The sequence below is a fragment of the Camarhynchus parvulus genome, chromosome 3, assembly GCF_901933205.1.
Source record: "Camarhynchus parvulus chromosome 3, STF_HiC, whole genome shotgun sequence".
Lineage (NCBI taxonomy): Eukaryota > Metazoa > Chordata > Aves > Passeriformes > Thraupidae > Camarhynchus > Camarhynchus parvulus.
This window is the reverse complement of record NC_044573.1, coordinates 63,523,408-63,544,948: the sequence shown is the minus strand read 5'-3', so window position 1 is coordinate 63,544,948 and position 21,541 is coordinate 63,523,408. Positions and strand designations below refer to the sequence as shown.

Sequence of the window (21,541 nt, the reverse complement as noted above, 5' to 3'; positions counted from 1 at the left end):
GTTTTTTTTTCTTCTTTTTCTAAAATTTTAAAATGAAAAGTATGCAATATAAGCCTGTTATGTTCTCTGTCTAGTCAATTTGTTTCATTAGTGCTGGCATATATAATTAGATCCTATCAAAGACAGGAGATGCAATGTCTCAAAAACTATCAAGTACCTTTATCAGAAGTAAAGATAATTTGCAGAAGTCAGGGAATTTAGTTTATTGACACAGACTTGAAAAAAAAAATGCCATTTTGCTTCCTGTCACCTAAGAAGAGCTCTGCTATTTCACTCAGATTTTGTTACGTGAGAGTGTCAAGGGTACTAATGATAAATACTTTTCAAAGATGATACACAGAACTACTTCACATTAATGAAAATCAACTTCCTCAACTTACTTGAGTGTCTCTGAAAGGAAGAAACTTTGCTGCACATCATCATGGCTTTCATGATTGTTATAAACATCTCTAAGGCCAGAATAGCCGCCATCGACTCTGCAGTGTTTTTCCAGTGCCTGAAACAGAGAACACCCAAATCAGTGGGATTAACAAAATAAATAATATGTCAGTTTTTCTGTTTTGCAATAAAACTAGCAAAAAAAAAATTCCAGAATTCCTTTGATAAAGAGGTGAAAACTTGGTAAATGTCTAGATAGAAAAACTCTTAAAAAAAAAAAGACATAGGCATACCAGTCTAATTTCATATTGTTACCTATACCTTTTCTGGTCATAGTTTGGTACTTAAAATGATTGTGACATGATTGAACACCATACTAAAGATCAGTCTTTTCCTTACCTCCTGCAAAGCCCTTCAAAAAAAGGAGAGGCAACTCTCCATTTTCTGCGTAAGTTATATGGCTTCTCTTTGCAATTATTTAATTTTTCAATGGGAAACTGCTGATATTGGGCTCTGACACAAGAATTTCTCTTGTGCAGCAGTCATATTTTTCTTTGCTACCTCTCTGAAAAAGCTTTTTTTATTACACAGGCATAGATAGAAAGCCAGGACTTAACACAACATAATTTAGAAGTAACTATAACAATGTATTTTTCTCTAGCTAGTTTCCAAACTCTTTATTCAGTTAAAAGGTGTAAAACAGATGACTGATTCCTATTTCACAGTAAAAAGGAGTACATGGACCACCTTTTCTGCTCACAGGAATGTCCTTTATGAAGGAGAAAAAAGATCAGATGAAAAGTATATATAAAAGGGCAAAAAAGATACTGGAACTGTAGAAGGTATATACAGGGAGACTATTTAATAAATTTTGTTGCTTTTCTTTACATAAGGTGTTTGCAATAGAAAGGTGGTACCTATAGGCATATATATGTGCCATAACTTCTTTAAATATACTGCTATCCAATACCTTATTTGAATATTGGTTATCTTATCACTACTATATTTAAAATAATAATTAATAGGGTTTTTTCTTTATAACTTATGATTTTAGAAGGGTACAAGTATTCTTACTCAATTCATTTTTCTTATTCTCTTTTATAACAACTCTGTGGCATCAGACAGTATAAGGAAGGAGTAAAGAGAATTTAAGATGATTATATTTAAAACAACTCATTATTCAAAAGCAAATTCAGAAATTCTAATTAACCCTAAATAAATTCTTGCAGTGAAAATGACAGTAAGGATTGTGGATGGCTACATTCACTCAGGACCACACTACTGTGAAACAAGGTGTCTTCTGTGGAGGTGGTATTGGAACAACAACTTTCAGGCAGAAATACCTGGGGCTTTATCTCCCCCAAGAGAGAGCCAGGAGATTACTGGTTCCTCCCTTTCTGAAGTTACTACAAATACCACCGAAGTGAGTACAGGATGTGTAGATTTAATTTAGGGAAAGATGCTGCATTTCAAAACACACAGGCTATAAAAGCAAGGCAGAGGATATATCTAAATCAGGCAGAATAAGTATTTTCTGAAGACAGATGGGACTAAGAGTCACTAATAATTACTGAAGTATTCATCACCTTCCCCTGCTCTAAAGGCTCTTTAAGATTGGTGTTTTGCTGTGAGTGGATATCCTAAATGTCCTTGATTTTGCTGGAGTCCCTGTAGCTGTGTGCACACATTTGGCTTGCACATCAGGCTCTCCTTGGTTTTCACTGGAGAGTAAGCTGCCTATTGTATATTTAAAAGGGATTTTTCTCCAGAAGAGATCCTTTAAAGTATAACAGCCTATTTGTCTTTTCTTATGTGTCCTTAGGTTCTTTAATTTTCCTGGACACTTCTACTAAATGACAAATATACTTAAGTTTAAAGAAGTCATTTCCTCTGGCTGGTATTCCTTCCCTCTTGTCTACTTCAACCTGCAACGAATTCCAAATTCTGCATCTGTGTCTGGATTTTTAATGCTAAACAAGAGACTATGCTTTTCAAGGCACACTAGAAGCAGAACTTGAAGGATAAAGCTACTATGCAAGGAAATATCTGCATTTTAAACAGGGTGAGGTAAAATAATAGCAAATTGCATTTACCATTTATATGCTCTAGTGTACTTTGAGCATTCTCTGAGTTCAGAGGGATCATTAAGGTGCATGGAGGCACTGCTGTGATGTAAACTAAAGGGTTAACTTGCCCCATGTTTGCCTTCTGGTGGTATCTTCTTGATGCAAATATGAAGCATCTCATCCCTCAAAGCTACTTTCCACCTAACTAAAGGAACAGGACATCCACCGGCAGGATTAGTAGGATAAAAAGGCTCTAGGTTGTCAACCATCCTGGCAGTGATGGGCTTTTGTGCCCTCTCCTGCAGTTTGAGAGAACAGGGATGTTCACAGTGATAGGGGTAGTAGTGGGCAGGAAGAAACAATCAAACGCACTTTAAATAAGTAGTTCTCAGGAAATGAGGGTGGCTAGGATCAGTTATGATACAGTAATGGAAAACATCAAGCACAGCGAAAACTGGCTGACAGTCTCAAACTATCATAAAGGGAAAAACAAAGGAAGTGATACAAATTTAAAATATGTGCCACATTTATAATGCAGAGAGGGAGGCTTTCATGAGCTAAGCTGATAAAACCTTTCTGACTCAGTAATAGTGGATATTGCTGGTGGTCATAACTGCATTTTCTCCAGCTGCTGAAGTACATACAAAATTATCTTGGACTCAAAGCAGCAAATAAAATTCACAAAGAAAAAAAAAGGAGAGGCTATAGCATATTTTTAGTCTATAAAGTTAGAGAAAGACTTAAGAGACTTGTCAGAGAGTTTAGAAGTCATGACTCGAAAACTGCCTCCTTTTCTACTACAAAGGCACTGAAAAAAACCCTAATGAGTTCTTCTTGCCAGAGTAATGAGCTAGAAGTGGACATGAAACACATGAAGAACAACTTTTTTTGGACAAAACCCAAATGGTCTGATCGTTAGTTTCCTCTTTTTTCTTGTTTCAATCTCAGGTTCCCCTTTGTGCAACGGGTACTGGTAATTAAACCAATGGCCCTCAGTGGTTGGGTGTTTCCCCAAGGACAGAATGGGTCAGGTGCTCTTTGGGGCAGCATTAAGGAGCAAAAGGGAAGAGAATTTATGACATAGTTATGGCAAGCTAGCATGAAATGTGCTGTAACAAAAAACCACTGTATTAGGTGGAGCTGAATGGCTATAAACACCAAGACAGAACAGGAATAAAAAAGATTTTAAACCTACAACTGACTGCCTAAGTTCTGGAAAGCTGCAAGATTTGTTTTTGTGAAACACCCAAGTGCACGTTTGGAGAGTGGAAGATGTGCCCTGGGCAGAATGGGACCAGCTGCATCTCCCACACCCATCTGGCTGTGTTGGAGCCAGATTGAGAATAACCACAAGAATGTTAAACAAGGGACACGTGGGGAGTGAGAAGGAGGTAAACAAGTGTACCAGCTTGAAAGAAACACAAACAAACTGAAACAAATGGGTAAAGAATAATAATAAGAAAACATTTCAATTGTTTATAACAATGTTATCAGTGTGGGCAGTAACAATGAGTCAGGAAAAACATCTCCTGGAGAAGGAACAGTTGGCATTGCTGAAGCCTGATGGGATGACTTCCACAAACAGCCATTGTAAATATGCCAATTATAATCTGCCTGGGAAGATTGCAGTAGTAAAATGTGTGCCTATGGGTGGTGTTAGCAAAGAATTGAAAGTAAGGGAACAGCCCTCTAAATTAGAGGTTTTAAAACTCAAATTGCTTTGGAATTAGTAATTCAGAAGCATATTGTTTCAGGGTCCCCCAGAGCCAACACCTGAGGGAGGCAAATACAATGCCCTAAATAACTGCTCTCTACCTAGCTGAATACAGTGCTCAGTGCAGGCATGGAACAATTGTGAATATTCAGGCAAGAAGTTTGAGAGTATAAGCAGAGGTAATATTATTATTCTTTTTTGGAAAGCAGACTTTGCCTTAAATTTAATTCCTGGAGGGTATCTAATTACCAGACTTGAAATAACCTTTTTTCCACAATGCTCTACAGCATTTGCACAACATTTCTGATATGATCAATATCTACACAGTGAATGCTGAATACATTTACAGATCTTGGTTGCTGTGAAGGGAGTTGGGTTTATGGGGTCATAACCCAGTAACAGCTCTCTAGTAGGGTCCCTTAGGGATAAGAAATTGTAGGGCACAAGTCTACATGGTCTACCCTCAGAACAGAGCAATCTTCTACAACTAATGGTGTAAGCCCCTCCAAGAAGGTTGTAATCATACACTTGTAGAAGCAAGAGGTGTTGGGTAGACTGACAAACAGGATATTTTTGAAATCCTGGAAAGCAATACCTCTGTACAAGACAGGTCACTGTCAACAAAATACTGCAGAGAGTTTTGATTTCTTTTTTCATTTTTCTTAAGTACACAGAGCCAGAAAAATAACGTTCTTCAGCTTGCTGTATTTCCTATCATATGTCAGCTAATTTAGCAAGGGAAGCATCAGTGTGAGGAGGACAGAAGTGAACTCCAGAGAAGTGTAATAAGGACCCATACCTGGAGGATGAAACATGGTAAATGTAAAGGTTCTCAACCTTAAGAGCAAGAGTGATTAACTGCTGAAATGAGGGAAACCATGGATTTGGCAAGCCCATTCTTTTCAGTGCAGACTAGCTGCCCTTTTGGAAGGCTTGTGCTAGACAAATACAAATAGCTAGGTTCAGCATGACTGCTTGAAGCTCAAAGGCCAGTGGGATAAAAAATTCAAATCTAGAAGAGATTGCTGCCATTTAGGGAGTTTTGTCCATATAACTTATGTTTCTTGAAAGTGACATGGTTTTATGTTTGGTACTACTAGTCCTTCATCCTGGCCTTTGTCACCTAAATTAAAATCACCTTCATACTATTACTAAAAATACATTTCATAAAACTTATTTCCATATCCAAGGCTCAAATCTGACACATATACTCATTTTCCATTCACATGCAGCAACATTCAGCATCTGGGACAGTACATCCAAATGTGACCCCTAATCCTAGAAGTATTTAAGATGACAAAATCACAAGGTACTTTTCTATTATACAATATCAGCAGTATTTGATTTTGTCAAAATGTCATCTATTTGGCAAATGAATTCCTGGAAATCTGAATTGATATCCCTGATTTAAAATAAATATTCAGCCTCCAACTGCTGAACAATGTCCAGCTATCCTTCAATAGCTCACTTAACAATATTACTAGGGTTTAACAACAAAAAAGTCCAATAGAACATTACCTCAACAGCTTCCCACCCCCACTCCCTGTACTTTGGATCGTGAGTGAGGCGCCACATGTACATGTAGGTCTCTATGACTTCTGGTCGGAGGATGTAGTATTTTTCATTTTGTCTTGTAGCAATGGCCTCAACACCACCATCAAACCTGAAGGCTTCTGGTCCCAGTTTCATTCCTAGCCAATAAAAGAGCACAGACTAAAATAAAGGCATTAAAAAAGGTTTCAAATTATGTAAGCAAATCAAACTCCCCAAATTACCAAATCAAGCTAGGCTTTTATGTGGCACAAAGCCAGGTTACCCAGAACAATATAATTTATGAAAGATACTTCAGCTCCTCCTGTTTTTAATATTTTATAAATAATTTGGAGTAGGAGAGAGCTGTTCTTCACCAATGCCTTAAATGGCAGTTTCAGTTGGAACAGTGATGCTAACATTTGCATTCTGGAAGACTTCGTGTAACTAGCTACAAGTGAAATTTTGCCTAAAAGATGAGGATATTTACTTTTCTATATCAAACTGGAAAATACACCCTGGGACCTGAAATGCTGCCAGGGTTATTTCTATAAGAAGATGATAAAATCCAAAGGAATTTCCTGTACAGAAATCCACTTTCTTTTTGCAATTCTATTGTTTGCAGCATCGCATCAACAGAACAGAGTGTAAAATATTCTTTTGTGCATAAAACATGAGTAATACCTATGTTGATGCATAAATGAACAGAGTCCTTCTATTACTTGTATTCAGCTATACAGAAATTGGCATAATGAAAGAAGCTTGTTAATTACTGTTATGCAACTGTCATGCCAATTACTACAGTGAGGAGATACACTTCAGGTACACAGAAATTATTTAGAAAACAGAGCAGCCATTTTAAAAGCTACTCTTAAAGCAAGGCAGCATTTGCTCAGAAGGGATGAACACTTCTCACTGTGCTACAATTTTCATTCAGCTTTATACAAAACCACCAGTGGCTGCCTTCATGGAGGAAAGCAGTGCAGCCAAACTCTGCAACATGGTACTCACGCGTACGGTCGTAGGATTCATGGCAAGTCCTGGCAATTTCAGCCCCCAGCTCGATGTGATGGCCTGTCTTGTCACTGGGGGCTCCATCTGCTCCCAGAGCAAACATGCCTCCAGCAAAACAAGTGAGGTGTCCCATCTTGTGTTCCAGCAATCCGCCCTTCCACTCGGCGATGTACGTCAGGCCCCCGCTGGACTTTCGGATGAGGTGGGTCTCTATGGCCTGCAGAAGGACACGACCTCAAACCAAAGGCCATTTGGTAAAGTACAAAGGACAAAGCTGTCTTGTATGCTGGTTGTTTTTGCTCTGTATTGCCTTTGCTCATAAAGCACAGTGGATAATAGGAGCCAGCATAACTTCAAAGTCAGCCAAACCAAGGCAGATGAACATACATCAGTAACGATGACTAATTTTGCTTCAACTTCAAGCAATTTACAGGGTATGTTTTATAAAAATGTTGGAAAGACCTACCAAATACACTTCAAATTTTGAAATATTTTTATTTTTTCCCCCTTTTACATTGAGCAGTTTCAGGTAATTTAGCTTTCAATAGTATTTTAACTTTCAATAGTTATTAGCCATCACTTCAGCTGTATTTCGTATTGTAATTCTGACTTAAAGGAGGTGGTTATTGATATAATTTGATGTAAATTATATGCAGTCATAACTCATATTCAAAACACATGACTCAGTGTGTGCAGTGAATGATGTTAGGCATCTGAGTCTAGATAGCATTCCCAAAGTCCAATGAGTTTCCCCTCCAAATTGAAATCCTCCACTTATCTATCAAGAGCAGGGTCTCACTGAGATCTCCTGGAAAAAAAACCTAAGCAGAATAAAAACACACAAATCTAGAGGGAACTGGAAGTTGATGATGTTAGCAATGTATGGTCACTAATTACAAAATCCAGGAAGGCAGCCTGCTATCGTGGGAGGAACAGAATTAAAACAAGAGAGGAGATGCAGAAGAGCACATTAATTAGAAGCCCACAAGGAAAGTAAGGTATTACTCTTTAAAAAAAAGTAATGGAGAGGAGATAACTCTGTCATACATTCAGCTATCCATTAGTGCTCTGGTTGTCCTGCTGAAATCATAAAATCCAGAAACAGTACTCAACATGCATTATATAAGAGAAAAAACATTAAAAAATATCGCTACAGACAACTATTAACGAAAAAGCCAAGATTTAAAAAAAAAGTTTTATAAAGGAAAAGTAGTGATTTCAGTTACTTTTCCCCATTTAAGCATTTGTAAAGGTTGTTCCTATAAGCATGAAAAATCCTGTCTAAATTAGAATAACTACAGTTTTTACATACTGGTTTTTTTTCTGCCAAGAATGTCACATTGAAAACTATACTTTGTTTTCCATTAATACGAGTGCAAAGCACTTAGTAATGATGTTTTCTGCCCAGATACAGAGCAACTATTAGCTCAGAAAACTCCTCCACCCCTTGTTTCCACCTTGATTCCATGCTTTTACTACTAGGTACCTACTGGAAAACATACTTAAATTTTAAAGCAGAAGTAAATAATGAAAATTCGTGGGATTTAAACAAATTCTTCTTTAAAAAAATCCTGCATAATTTAACCTATAAAAAGAGGAATTAGATGTGAAAGGGGAAAGGTGAGAAAACACACAATAATTTTGCAGGAAATAGCTTTCAGACCTATTTGGGCATTCTAACCTAAAACCAAGTTGAGAAAGGAAAAGCTTTAATGATATTTCATTTAACCTTTCAGCATGGTATCTCCCATCTCACCAAAACAACTGTTCTAAAAATAGGCAATAACTCTACTGGTCACTTAGCTGTTGGATCAGAATTTATTCAAAAAGTAAGCAACCATTAAAATAGATAAAATAGATTGGTAACTAAATTTACCTATGTTGCATTTTTTTTGAAGCAATGACTGAAAACCAGAATGAAGTATTACTGTATCTGCCTGACATAACAGCAATGATGCACTTTTGAACTATATTAACTAGACCAGAGTTGATTCTTGTAGTATAAAAATGGATTTTGTGATACCAATTAGTGTTGTTAAGTTTTTTCCTCTTTTGGCTCAAGATTAAAGTTCAGGATGAAAAAGGATGACTTCCAAGAGTTTTAAAATTATTCTAGCAAACTGGTGTTAAGGAACTAACAAACTGATGTTGATTGATACCAAGAATGTCACAAATTAAAAATATATTTCCAATTTAAGTATTCGTGTTTAGTAAAGCAAATCATCTGTTTTATAAATGGGGCCTATTAAGAACTAGTACATATGCCTATTAAAAGTTATTTTATTATGTAACGATCTTATTTAAAGCTATTTTTGTGAGGTAGTTATTAGATATATTATAGACACTCAGATTGCCTTGTCATGCTTGGTACCATCCTGGGTCCCTGGGTGCCAGGTAATACCTTTGCAGTGTGTATGTCTTTGTTAAGAGCATGCTGGGTCACTATGCATTTTTACCTAGATATGAAAGCTGAGGTTTGAAAGCAGGATAGGAAGGAAGGGTTATGTTCCTGTAGGGGAATGCTACTTGCTGTCTGCAGTGCTTTGGGTGCAGTTCTGGCAGGGAAATCAAGTGAGTAAAACAAATTATCTTAAAAGGAGAATATGTAGAGTGGTGACAAAGATCCACCCAAGTGAAAAAATCTGTCTGGTACAATTGATTCTCAATTTCATACTTAAAATAAACTTATTTTTATTTTGATATAATTATGTACTCGCTTCAAGAGACACATCTATTTGAATTGCAGGTCTATTTCAACTTGCTCCCCAGCTACAAATAACTCCTTCCTGCACTCTTTTCAGATCAGGTGGAGGGATGTAGCACCTCTCCTATGAGGAAAGGCTGACAGAATTGGGATTGTTCAGCCTGGAGAAGAGGTGGCTTTGAGATAACCTAACTGCAGCCTTCCAGTACCCAAAGGGAGCCTACAGGAAGGATGGAGAGGGACTTCTTACAAGGGCGTGTAGTGACAGGACAAGGGGAAATGGCTTCAAACTGAAAGAGGCTAAGTTTAGATGAGATATCAGAAAAAAGTTCTTTCCTGTGAGGGTAGTGAGGCACTGGAACTTGTAGCCCAGAGAAGTTGTGGATGCCCCATCCCTGGAAGCTTTCAAGCTCTGAGCAAGTGAAAGGTAGCTACAAATACATGTTACCAAAGGGAGCAATAGCAGATGCTACCTGGGAGTGGAAAACAAAATGGAAGCAAAAAAAATCGAGACAACCTGATTTGAGGCTGTAGTGGACAAAAAAGGAGGGGGAAACTAAAGGTAAATAAACATTTTATGGACATTTAGAGAAATACATTTACTACATGTAAAGCTGGTATGGTATACAATATGTCATGTACCCATAAGCTCTCAGAGCCAGAGTAACTTTTTACAGCTAATACAGTTCCTGGCAATTTTTCTTTTTTAGCTTTTACCTAAGGCTTTGCTTACATACCTCATTGCAGTAAAGCCTTCAGCCAAATTACCTTTTCCCATCTTGTGGGAAATTATTCCTTCGACACAACAACTGTATAAATGCTTGTGCACTCAATTAGAAACACTAACAGTGCTTTTTACAGTTTGAATTGTGACTCAAGTGCTCCTTGCATTTCTACTGGCATCTTTCTCATGAGTTTGCATGTTAAAATTATGCCCTTGCATATCTGTCACAGTGAATGAGACATTAGGAATGGTTTCAACTACAGGACTGCAAATTGCACATTTGTGTAATCTCTGTTATTGACAGCATAAAGGAGAAACTCTTCAGTTTTTCCCAACCTGATTTCCTCCCCCTCCTGCCCTCATTGTTAAGACAATATGTTTTGTGTTCTCTGCTTATCAGCCTGTTCCTTAACCTATACATCATACTGCCAGTTCTTAAACCTTGCAAATTAAGCAGATTTGGACCCCCCTAACAAACAACCATTCTTCTTCATTCAGTTCCTTCATGTCTTCAAGCTTTTCACACATCTTAAATGATGTCTTCACCATCCCCTTCAGTCCATCCCTGACTTGATTTTGTGGTTGCAAAGTCCTTCATTTACCCTTTGAGTGGTTTAGAATGTATGGTTTACAGGGAAACACAGAAGACACAGAACTGAATCACTCTCTGTTCAAATGAGTTAAAAACTAATCAATGAGCTTATTTTTACAGGGGTTGTCTTGGTGGATTACACTGACAGGTAACAAAAACACTAACTGAGATGCCTGCAGAGCACAGGTGGAGGCTTCTTAGGAAAAAAGATCTGCTCCTCAAGGCTGCTCAAATTCTACATAGATATGTGCCACAGAAGTGTTAACTCTGCTGGAGGAGCTGAGATAACAAATTACAGACCTCAAACGGAAATGTGACCCCACAGTTCTGCTACCTCTAGCTCTTAGGCATTTTACCTCTCCTTTTACAGTATCTTCTTAATTATGATTAATGAATTTCAATGATTACTGCTGTTTTAACAAAACCCAGGTGGTTTCATTTCCTGCCTCAAGATGTCACTGTAGCTGGAGATAAAACTGCTCAGCAAGACAGTTCCATATTTCCATACCTTAATAAATTTGAAACTTCAGAAATATGATTCTAAGTTTCAAGGGTTTATAATGTCTGTTTTGGGGATAATTACAACTCTGCAGGCGTCTTCATAACAAAGTACCATAAATTATCTCTGTTCAAACTTTTAATATATCTTTCTTCCCCTAGGAATTTTCAAAAACAGTATTTTGATCATTTGAAGCAACCGTGAGGATGAAAGAGAATTCTATCATGTGTTATTTCCAATAATTCAAAGATGTATAATGTCAATTGCTTACTTTTTTTTTAAATATTTACAGCTTGCACAGTACATTTTATTGCTTTGAAACAGCACAGAGCAGCAGGTCAGGATTACTGCAGATTTACATTCTGTGAGTTTCTAAGTAAATTGCCTGCTTTCTTGTTACTTTTTTACTTCCCTTACATTTTCTCTGTTTCATTGATCTAATGCAATACTTTTCTTTCCCAACCTTCGCAGTTATCCAATTTATCCTTTATTGCAAATTCCAGTGAGTTCATTAAAAAAAAGTTTATCGATGGAATAGGAAGTTCAAGCCCTTGTTATAAACAATTTAAATACTTTTGCCAAAGAAAAATAGTGTCTTATGCTGAGTTCCTCACTGCTTACTAAACAGCTTTAAAAATCAGAACTGAAATCTGAACACAGAAGAATTTGCATTTGGTTAAACACAAAATATAAAAAAACATTTTAAAAGCACCAAAGCAGTTTACTTCTTTTGGACTTCAGACATCTTATGTAGACAAACTTACATGTGCAATGAAATATGAGTGCTTATAATGGAGGTACCTAAATTTTTAAAGGGGAATCATTGGCAAACATTTAACTCCTGTGATACCTATTCATTTGATCACTAAAAAGATGATTAAGTTCTAGGGGAAAGCTGACTATTTACTTGTGTTTGAAAATATTTTTTTTCTCCTCTATAGATCTGTTGGTGTCTCTCAGAGCACCAATGCTCTAGCTCTGAATATAATAAATGTTGCGTGTTACTGGAAGGATAAATTTATTCATATTTTAAAACAGTATTAATGGTCTGGCATGAATCAAATCAAGTCACTCTCAAAATGTTACATTGTGCATGTTCTGAATACTCTAGAATATCTGTTGATTCTGACAAGTTTTTTTTGCTGTCAAAAAAGGGAAGGGAAAATAGCATGACTAGTAAGGGCATGGCTGCTCTGAAAAGAGCAAAGCCATGAGCAAAACCCATACAATTTCTCTTTAGACCTTTCTAGTTAAAATCCTCCTTAAATACTTCTAATAACATTAAAGCTTGCTCCTTCTCCTGACAGTCCGTAAACAAGCAAAAAATTTGAATAAATACTTTATTTGGTCCGAAACTTAAGACATTGTGCAGTTATCAGTAAATTATTAACAATTTCAAAATCTGTAGAAGTCTGTCTTTAGCCTTGATGCTTTCTGTAAGCATTTGTAGAGAGTCTCAAAACCCGTGCTGAGTGGGGAAATGCAGTGAAGAGAATAAGAAGGAGCAGTGAGTCCTCTGGATGTTCTGGTCTGCTCAATGTAATGAATCTTGTGTTCCTACACAATGCAGCCATACTATCACTAAGTGCACAACACCAGTGCAGCTGGCTGATAAGTATTTTAAACATGACAGCTGAAAAAACTGTCTGTTTATTGATTTTAGCACATTTAAATTACATTCAGTTAAGTTGCCTCCCACCTCCTACACCAAAAAAAAGCCCCAAAACAAGGTATGCAGTGGGAATGCTGGGTACCAACTGTTCCATTCTAAGATGGGCTGCTATTGCAGCATCCTGCCTGCCCCATTTATGTATATTCTTCAATGCCAAGAAGTGCTTAAGTATTGAATATTCAAGACATTAATCACTTTTAGCTTTACCCAGTATGACAAGCCATTATATTTTGGTTGTTGCAGTTCTCTCATTGTCCATATCAGTTATGCAGTTTTTCAGATCACTACGATCACAAAGCAAACCCCTTCAAGCAGCTTAATGGAGACTGCAGTCAGCACAAACCAGCCACCAGACTGTCACCTCAGTTAAACAGATCCTCATGAAGTTCCAGAGATGAAAAAAGCCTGTCTGCCAATATCATGTTTTCAGTTTGATAACAACACTTCGTTTTCCCTCTCCTTTCAAGGAGAAAGGAGTCTCCATGGATTTTTTTTTCATTTTTCTGAAAAACTGAAATCAACAGCTCTGAAAAATATTCACTACTTAATGCTGATGGTTAAATACACCCAAAATCCCTCAATCAAAATACCCAATAAATATACCCAAAATCCCCCAATCACTACCTTTGGGTCTATATCAAAGCTAGCCTCCAAAGTTAGCAATGTACAAAAAAAAATTAAACCCTTTGCAAAAAGTAATTCTATATATTTTCTGTCTGAATCCTGAGGCCAGAAATTACTTTTTCCTCTTTTGACAGAAGTTTACTGCATTGACAGCATTGCTTAATTGTGCAACCCAGCCTAGCAGCAATTTCTGAAATGGTGTTGAAATCTGGCAGAGTGGCTGTGGCACTGTTTCACAACACATGTTCCTCTTTTGGCCATTTCCATTGTTTCCACTTCCAGTGCTATGTTCTGCAGAAATCATTTGTTTTCTCGTTAGGATCATCTGAGCAGTTGTTACCCATTAAGAAAGAATAAACAATGTCTAAAAGTGAACTAGCTACCCTGACTGAAGGTAAAAGTGCAGAAAGCAGCTGCTTTACCTCACTGAAACCACAGGGCCACCAAGGGCTGCACTGAACTGAGCTGCTTGGGAAGTGCTGGTGAGGACTCGCCCTTTTCCTTTAAAGTTCTTCTGGGGTGAGTTACCATTCTCTTTACAGCCTCCAGATATGCCACTTCTCTAGAACTACACTGAGAAAGTGATGAAGACAGAGAGAGAGAGAATAAATATATATGTAAGATACAGAAAGATTGCAGAAATGGCCATAAATAAGCGTAATGGGAAAACTTGGAAAAGATACCTGACCATCAGGCCTCAAGTGTGAGACAACCTATTTACAGGAATAGAGGGAAAATTGCCCTTCAGCTTAGGAAATGAGGGCTGACACATTTAAGAGAGGAAGACTTGATGCAGTTGCTTGTGACACTGCTGTTGCTAGACTAGATATAAGTGAACCCACAAGGTCAATTTTTGCTCTAAATTATCATGTTCTCTTTTAAACCTACTCAATTGTGTCTCAGAAATCAGCTTGTTAACTGAGAAGAGTAAGATGATTCCTGTCCTGGATACTTGCAAAGACTGATGGATTATTCTATTGGCAGTTAGTTCTTCAACATATAGCAAAAAGCTGAATACACATTTGTTCTGTAACTAAATGTTACATGCTACCCATTGAAAGCAGGTTAGAAAGATCTCTTATTTCATGTATTATGTGAAGCAGGATATTATTTGTATTACTTTTCAAAAGAGAAAAAAATAACTTATATTAAAAATACATTCACTTGTCTTTTTGTGTGAATTCTACAGTTTATGAATCCCTCTGGTGGCCTTATACAGTCATACTATGCTCTGGCATTCAAAATAAGACTATCTTGGTCCCTTTTCCCATTAAGAATAAACTCTTTCAATGGCTTCAGCCACAAATGCATTTTCATGGCAAGCAGAAGCAGTTTTTAAATCTAGCCTGACATCTTAGTTATTGCTTTTAACTTAAGCCATTATATAATCTATAGGTGATACAAAAATTCTAATGGAAAGCATTCATTTTTTTAAAAACATGATTTACAGAACAATGTGAAAAATAACCCCTAAGCTCCATCTAAATAGATTTCAGCTTTTCACAGTGAACTATATAGCTCACCATATATTTTCATTTGTGGTTTCTGGATAGTAGAAGGTATTGAATTAGGCATCAAGCCTTCACATCACTCTTTCAGAATCTGGGGGTATGTGCTGGACTGAATGGCCAGGAATAATCCTGCTGTTCCCTTTGGCATAGTCTTAAAAAGATTCTGAGAGCGCTGGGGGAAATTTCTCTAAGAAAATACCAAGCAGACTCAGAATGCCCAAACCCTGCAGCCTCAGTTATAAAGAAAGACTGCAGCTTGTGCAGACTCCTAAATCAGCTTTAATTTAGATAAGTAATGGATCAATAGCAATGAAGTCAGTACCAGGATGGATTTCAAATCAGGATAGTTATCCAATGAAGAACCTGGTGTCTCAGTGGGGCCCAATCATCCTGCAGCTTCTGTGAGGCTGAAACTCTGCTGCTGCTTTCTGAACAAGCTACTTTACAACATCAAGCTGCCACTCCTAATGCTGCATGTGCACTTTCAGCTTTGGTACAGAAAACAGGCAACAGGAATGCCATTGATCAGAAAATACTGGAAATAGCAACAGCCAGCAGCACAAGGAAATCTGGTTTTAGTCAGGTCCTCTCAAACACTAACACTCTGGTCAGACATGATGCTCGGACTGTTTCTGAGCTAGTACTACTAAAAAGTGTTAAGAAAATAGGTACTTTAAATACAGTCATATGCAGCAGAGCTGAGACCCTGTCACTGATACTGTCACATTCAGTGATGCTGCTGAACAGGTGATTCTGTTCCTTCAGCTGAAATCTGAGCAGGGAGAACTGGTCCTTAAATGTGGGGGCTGTCACCACTTCTGCTCCCTGCTGGGACCTCAAAAAACATGATGTTTTTAAACCCGCAGAAGTAGAAGGCTGGGAGCAGCTTTGAGGTGCTTTAAGATGTTTTTGGTGGTAAGATGAATTGATAATTTCACACACTTTGTTCTCTCTGGCTGACAGCCCGATGTCTGAGCTATTACAACAGCAGTGTTCTTATGTTATAGCCTCAAATGCACTCAAACCTAATTTAAGATCCACCTTTTGCTCTGAAGTTGATACCATGCTAGCAGCGAAGATGAGGCTGACTGCATCCAAATCTGCACTTACAAAATTAAAGGCAAGATTTCCTTAGCAGAGGACACTTGGTTGTCAAATTTACAACCACCAGAGATCACACCCTCCCTCAGATCTTCACACTGACTTTCCTCTCTAATGGAAAAAAAAAGATGGTTGCAATAAGCAACCACAGTTGTATTTTTTTAATCCCACCACTTTTTGCGTATGGGAAGTAAAAGGAGACTTATGACCTCCCTAGGGACAGTGTGTTTCCACATATATGAAAGAATAAGCAGATACTGCTTAGCATCTCAAAGCCTTGTCTATGGAGGCACTGTAGATACACACAGTTAATCAGAGATAAAAGTCCTGGCCCTAGACAGCTTCCAGTCAAAACAGATGAAAGGATAATGAAAAAAGAAGTAATATTATCCTCTTTTTTAATATATATCTATATATATGAAAGCAAAGAACTGAGAAAATGGGTCATTTGCCCAGGATTGGAAGGAAAGCCTGTAAATATGCATTTAAACTGAATACTTGCCAAGTCTCTATTTGGTGTCACAAACCCATTATTTCTCCCAAAACAGCATATTAAGGAAATACCATAAATAAAAAAGAGAGTGCAGACCAGCAGGATCATAAATACATGTAGAAATATAAGTATGAACAGTTCTGATTTTATAAAACTTTCTCTTGTGTCCATTTGGGCTGTTTTGCAGAAGCTGACAAGTATATGCTCCTGTACCAAAAAGCTAGCGAAACAACACCCCAATTTTAATTTCTAATTATCTACCATAACACAATGATCCATGTGTGGACCACAATCAAAACACTTTTTATGGCTGAAACTCATGACAGAATTGAACACAAGAGCGGAACTCCCTCCTGGATACAAAGGAAAAGGACAAGACTAATATATATCTAGAGAAGACTCAGGAAAAAGAGTTGAATGTCTATCTGAGAGCTACTTGTAGATGCATTTTTTGTTGCTTCTTTTATACCTCTCTCCTCCAGAGACAATTGACTATATTGCAGTAAAAGAAAAAAAAATAGTTATACTTCAAAATTCTCCCCTTTCCCGCAGTATCGGTATTCCTCTAGCACTTCTATTTGAAGAAGCCTTCTTTAGAACAGAAACTAATTCTTTGAAAAAACACCCTGTGGTAGCAAATACATAAATCTCTCATATTGTCCTCGCAGCCTGTCTCTTTAGGATTATTATATATTAGATTATTATGGAAAGGAAGATTTAAATGTCTTATTTACCTGAACAGCATCATAATACATTTTCTTGCCATCTTCATCTGTCTTGTCTGACATCAGCCATGCCTTGAGCAGATATTCATAAAAGCTATCCCCAAGCCCTCCAATGGAGACATGATCTTAATAGGGAAGAAAGAGATTGAACAGCATTTTCATCCTCAGCCATGACAATAAAATACAATTACAGTTTGAAACAGTGTATTTAATGATCTATTTCTACAACATCTTTAATAAACATAAGCCTGGAACGTCAGGAAAAACTTTACTGGTATATACAGAGAATTATTTCTTTTATTGCTATATTTTTAATCTAGCTAAAATGCTATAGCTATTTAATATCCACAATGTGCTGCAGGAGATCATTGCAAAGAGAAAACAATTTACATGTGTCCATTCTAATTCATGTAGTCTATTCCATACAAAACCATGTCAAACTAAGTTTTTTTCTTTTTTTATTCTAAAAAGGTAAAAAAGTAGAAAGTGTTCTCTGATTTGATAAAGGCTTTCCCTTAAAGTGCAGGCATTGCTCTTTTAGTCACTAACTTTCCATTTAAGTCACTTCATAAAAAAGGCTTTTAGGTCCTTACTGCAGAGTTGAATTTCAGGTTATTTAGTGGTATTTCAAAATGCTGAGCCATATGTTTAAAAATAATACTACATTTTTAAACTTCTGACTGCTCTCAGAACTCAGCAGTGGTTTGGAAGGAAAAAAAGGACTTCACCTCATCTACAAAGGATTGTTGCTGTGACACTGCTTTATTCTGCCCTATGTGAAACAATCTGGTACTACAGATGTGGTTATTCAATTGCACAATTTAGTGACTCTGGAAACACTAAGATCACACAAGCCAGACATCCAACATCAGTTGCACCAGTGATGGGAAATTTAGTGATGCTCTCAACTGCTTGTACAAGATCGCACCCACTTACTGTCCAGGAACCTAAAAGATTCTTGGCAAAATTTTGATGGGTTATCATGATTTCAGCATAGATCCCCTAAATGCATTAAATACTTCAACTATATATACATGTAAAGTGTTTTTCTAAGCTCCTTTAAGTGAAGAAGAGTAGCTAGAGGTAGCTTTTGAAACTTGTTGCTGCCTGGCAAAATTAAGTGATTTGGCATTTATCAAGTCTTCAGTGAAAAATTTCGGAGTGCTTTACCAGGACTTCTCATCTATAACTGCCATTTTTACAGCAAAGGAGGGATCTGCTAATTCCACTCAAGAAATCCAGGATGGAGATGTAATTACACAGATCACACAGCAAGTTCCTGAGTCATACCACAAAATTCTGGCCATGAGAAAACAAAAAAAAGCTTGCATGGGATGATCCAGACTCATAAAGCGAGATGCAGAAGGGTTAGTGATCCTGAGCTCACACTTCCTGACACCTAACTCTGATCTTAGCTTCAAATTTATGCCCGTGTTGGTAGAATTCTAAGGAACACAGAGAATTTATTTTTATACTCCTTTGTATCTTTTCTCCATGGAAAGCCTCCCTTTACCTTCCAGACAGCTTGCAAAGACATGCAAATGTAGAAGACAGATATTTGTCTATTCCAACTACATCAACAGTGTCCTTTTCCTCCACTAGCTTGTGACACGCAAAAAAAAAAAAATAGTTTTCTGAATGCATCCTGTCCCTTTGCATACCAAGTATATTGTGCCATAGAACCTGGGTTTGAAAAGGCTTTTTTTTTTCCCTCTCCAACCTCTTTTGAGTGAGATACACTGAAATTCTGGGAAGACTACACCATTTTTTAAATTAAATGTTCATGATCCAAAAGGAGAAGAGGTTTCTTAAAACAATGGGAACATTTCCTGTGATCAAAGGCTGATCTTTGAACAGCAGCATTTAAATGACCTTTACAGTTTCCTAAATAAATTACCATAGAAACCTCTGACATTTGCAAACTAAATAGCACAAGCAGAGTTTCATCAATAATAAGCCCTGTTATTATATACATTATTGCAGTAGACAAATCCAATTGACGCATGCTGCAGCAAATCACTGTCAGTTTACTGTCAAAATAACAAGGGCTAAATGAATTTACAGGAACAATGGCAGAGATCCATCAGCAGCCTTCACAGCTACAGCACTGCTGGAGAAGAAACATTCAGAAACCATTCCTCCCTCTCCACTTTATATTTAAGAGAAAATATTTCTGTCTTGTGCCAATTAAGGGTCTTGATTGTTTGGTTTTTCCCTTCTGTTGTAATCAGCTGAAAACAGCCTAGAAAAGCAATCTCAAATGACATATTTTTCAAGTCTCACGTTCTGATCTTCTCTGTGGGGAAAAAATTGGTTAATCAGAGTTGGTGAATGGAGGAGTCTGATATGAAAGAGATGGAACAAGATGGAACTTGTCTTTGCTGCTTCAGCATGCCAGGGATAGACCTGCATCAACACCTGCACCCACCATTCACAGGCATGGGAAGCTATCTACTCATCAACACAGCATGCTATTGGAAAACAAAGCTCATGGACACAGTAATTTTTTTCTGCACACCAACAAAAATGGGCATTTTGTGTGAATGAGGAGTGCTTAAGATGCAATTATATTACAAATATGGAAATAACAAAAGCCATAAGGCAGAATAAGTGACAACTTTAAAATATGTAAGGCAGAGCCACTAACTGCCTCAGTCACTGGAAAGATCTGCTCTCATGAAGCCTCAAAAAGCTGCTTCTGTGGCTAAGAGAAGCCAAGAAAGGAGTTAACTGGATCTATCTCACAGGTGCTGAGATTGTCTCTAATTAAATCCAGTACCTACTGCTGTAGGATCAACACTTCCAGGGGAGGTTTTTATGTCTTGCAAAGCTGTGCTGAACTGACATGTGTTACAATTGGGCACACGTCTCAGATCTGTGCAGGGATGTCAGGGTTTATACCAACATGCAACCATAGCTGATGGTCATGCACACTGAGCTGCCACAGGCCTTGTGGCATGGTGACCTGCAGGAAGCCTCACAGCATAGCAGACTGAGAAATGACAGTGTACTTCTAATTCATAAAGGGAAATGGCATTTGCCTTGATGGGAAAATACAGCTGAGCAGCACAATCTTTTTGGATACCATTTTAACTCAGAGTGACAAAAAACTTTCAAAAATAGATTTTAATCAATAAAATCAAAGAAATCACAGAATGGAATAGGTTAGAAGGAACCACAATGGATCATCTGGTCCAACCTCCCTGCGCCAGCAGGGTTGTCCTAGAGCACATGACACAGGATTGTATCCAGATAGTTCTTGAATATCTCCAGTAAAGGACACTTCACAATCTCTCCCAGACAAAGGCAATTTGTTCCAGTGCTCTGTCACCCGCACAGAAAAGTTCTTCCTCATATTCAGGCAGAATTTTCTGTGCATCAGTTTCTTCCCATTGCCCCTTTCCTATTGCTTGGCAACCTGGAGAAGAGCCTGGTTCCTTCTCAGTTTTCCTAATGCTGAACCAGCCCAGCTCTCTCAGCCTTTCCTCAAAGGAGAGATGCTCCAGTCCCCAATCATCTTTGTCACCCTCTGACAGACCTGCTCCATCTGATAGACCTATTTATGGTACTGAGGAGTCCAGAACCACAGAACTGGACACACCATCTCAGTTATGGCCTCAATAGGTCGTAGTAAAAAGGCAGGATCACCTCACTTGACCTGCTGGGAATGCTCTTCCTAATGCAGCCCAGGATGCCATTGGCCTTCTTGGCCAAAAGGGTGCTGCTGGTTCATGGCCACCTTGCATATCTTGCTTGGTTTTATTCAATAACATAAGGAAGAAAAAATAGAAAGACAGAATTGCATGAATAGGATGGTTATAGACTGAACCTAAACAGGAAAAGTGGAAAAAGCAATAAGATCTCTAAAATCATGATCCTACACACTGTGCAGACTTTTGACAAGTTATGGAAATCAGAGAAAGCAATGAACAACAACAAAAGGCTCAGTCATCATGAAGAACCTAAGGAATTCAAGTAATTCTAGTATTTTATAGTCTTTTCCTTCTAATTTTGGTATCTTCACTAATGGTTCCAAAGGGATTAATGCCATGACACATTTCTGTTTAGTTTGCTTCCTCAGTTGGTGGTATTAAATTTCAACAGAAATCACAGCTGGGATTAACTGGAAAGACTTGTCTTATTACTTTTTTTCCTTCAGTGGAGCCATACAACTCTGGAAATGTGGAATTTGAT

The 21,541-nt window shown here is 37.7% G+C and overlaps 1 protein-coding gene across 2 annotated transcripts in view; it reads right to left on the bottom strand.

The window, feature by feature from the left end:
• The window catches only part of MAN1A1 (mannosidase alpha class 1A member 1), a 139,819-nt gene that overhangs the window by 3,890 nt on the left and 114,388 nt on the right, over nt 1-21,541 (bottom strand). For both annotated transcript variants that reach the window (XM_030946670.1, XM_030946671.1), the window contains 4 exons: nt 17,357-17,472; nt 6,700-6,919; nt 5,677-5,849; nt 381-496 (listed from right to left, as the gene is read on the bottom strand). In XM_030946670.1, coding sequence (XP_030802530.1) covers nt 381-496; nt 5,677-5,849; nt 6,700-6,919; nt 17,357-17,472 — 625 coding nt within the window. The remainder of the gene's footprint in view (nt 1-380; nt 497-5,676; nt 5,850-6,699; nt 6,920-17,356; nt 17,473-21,541) is intronic.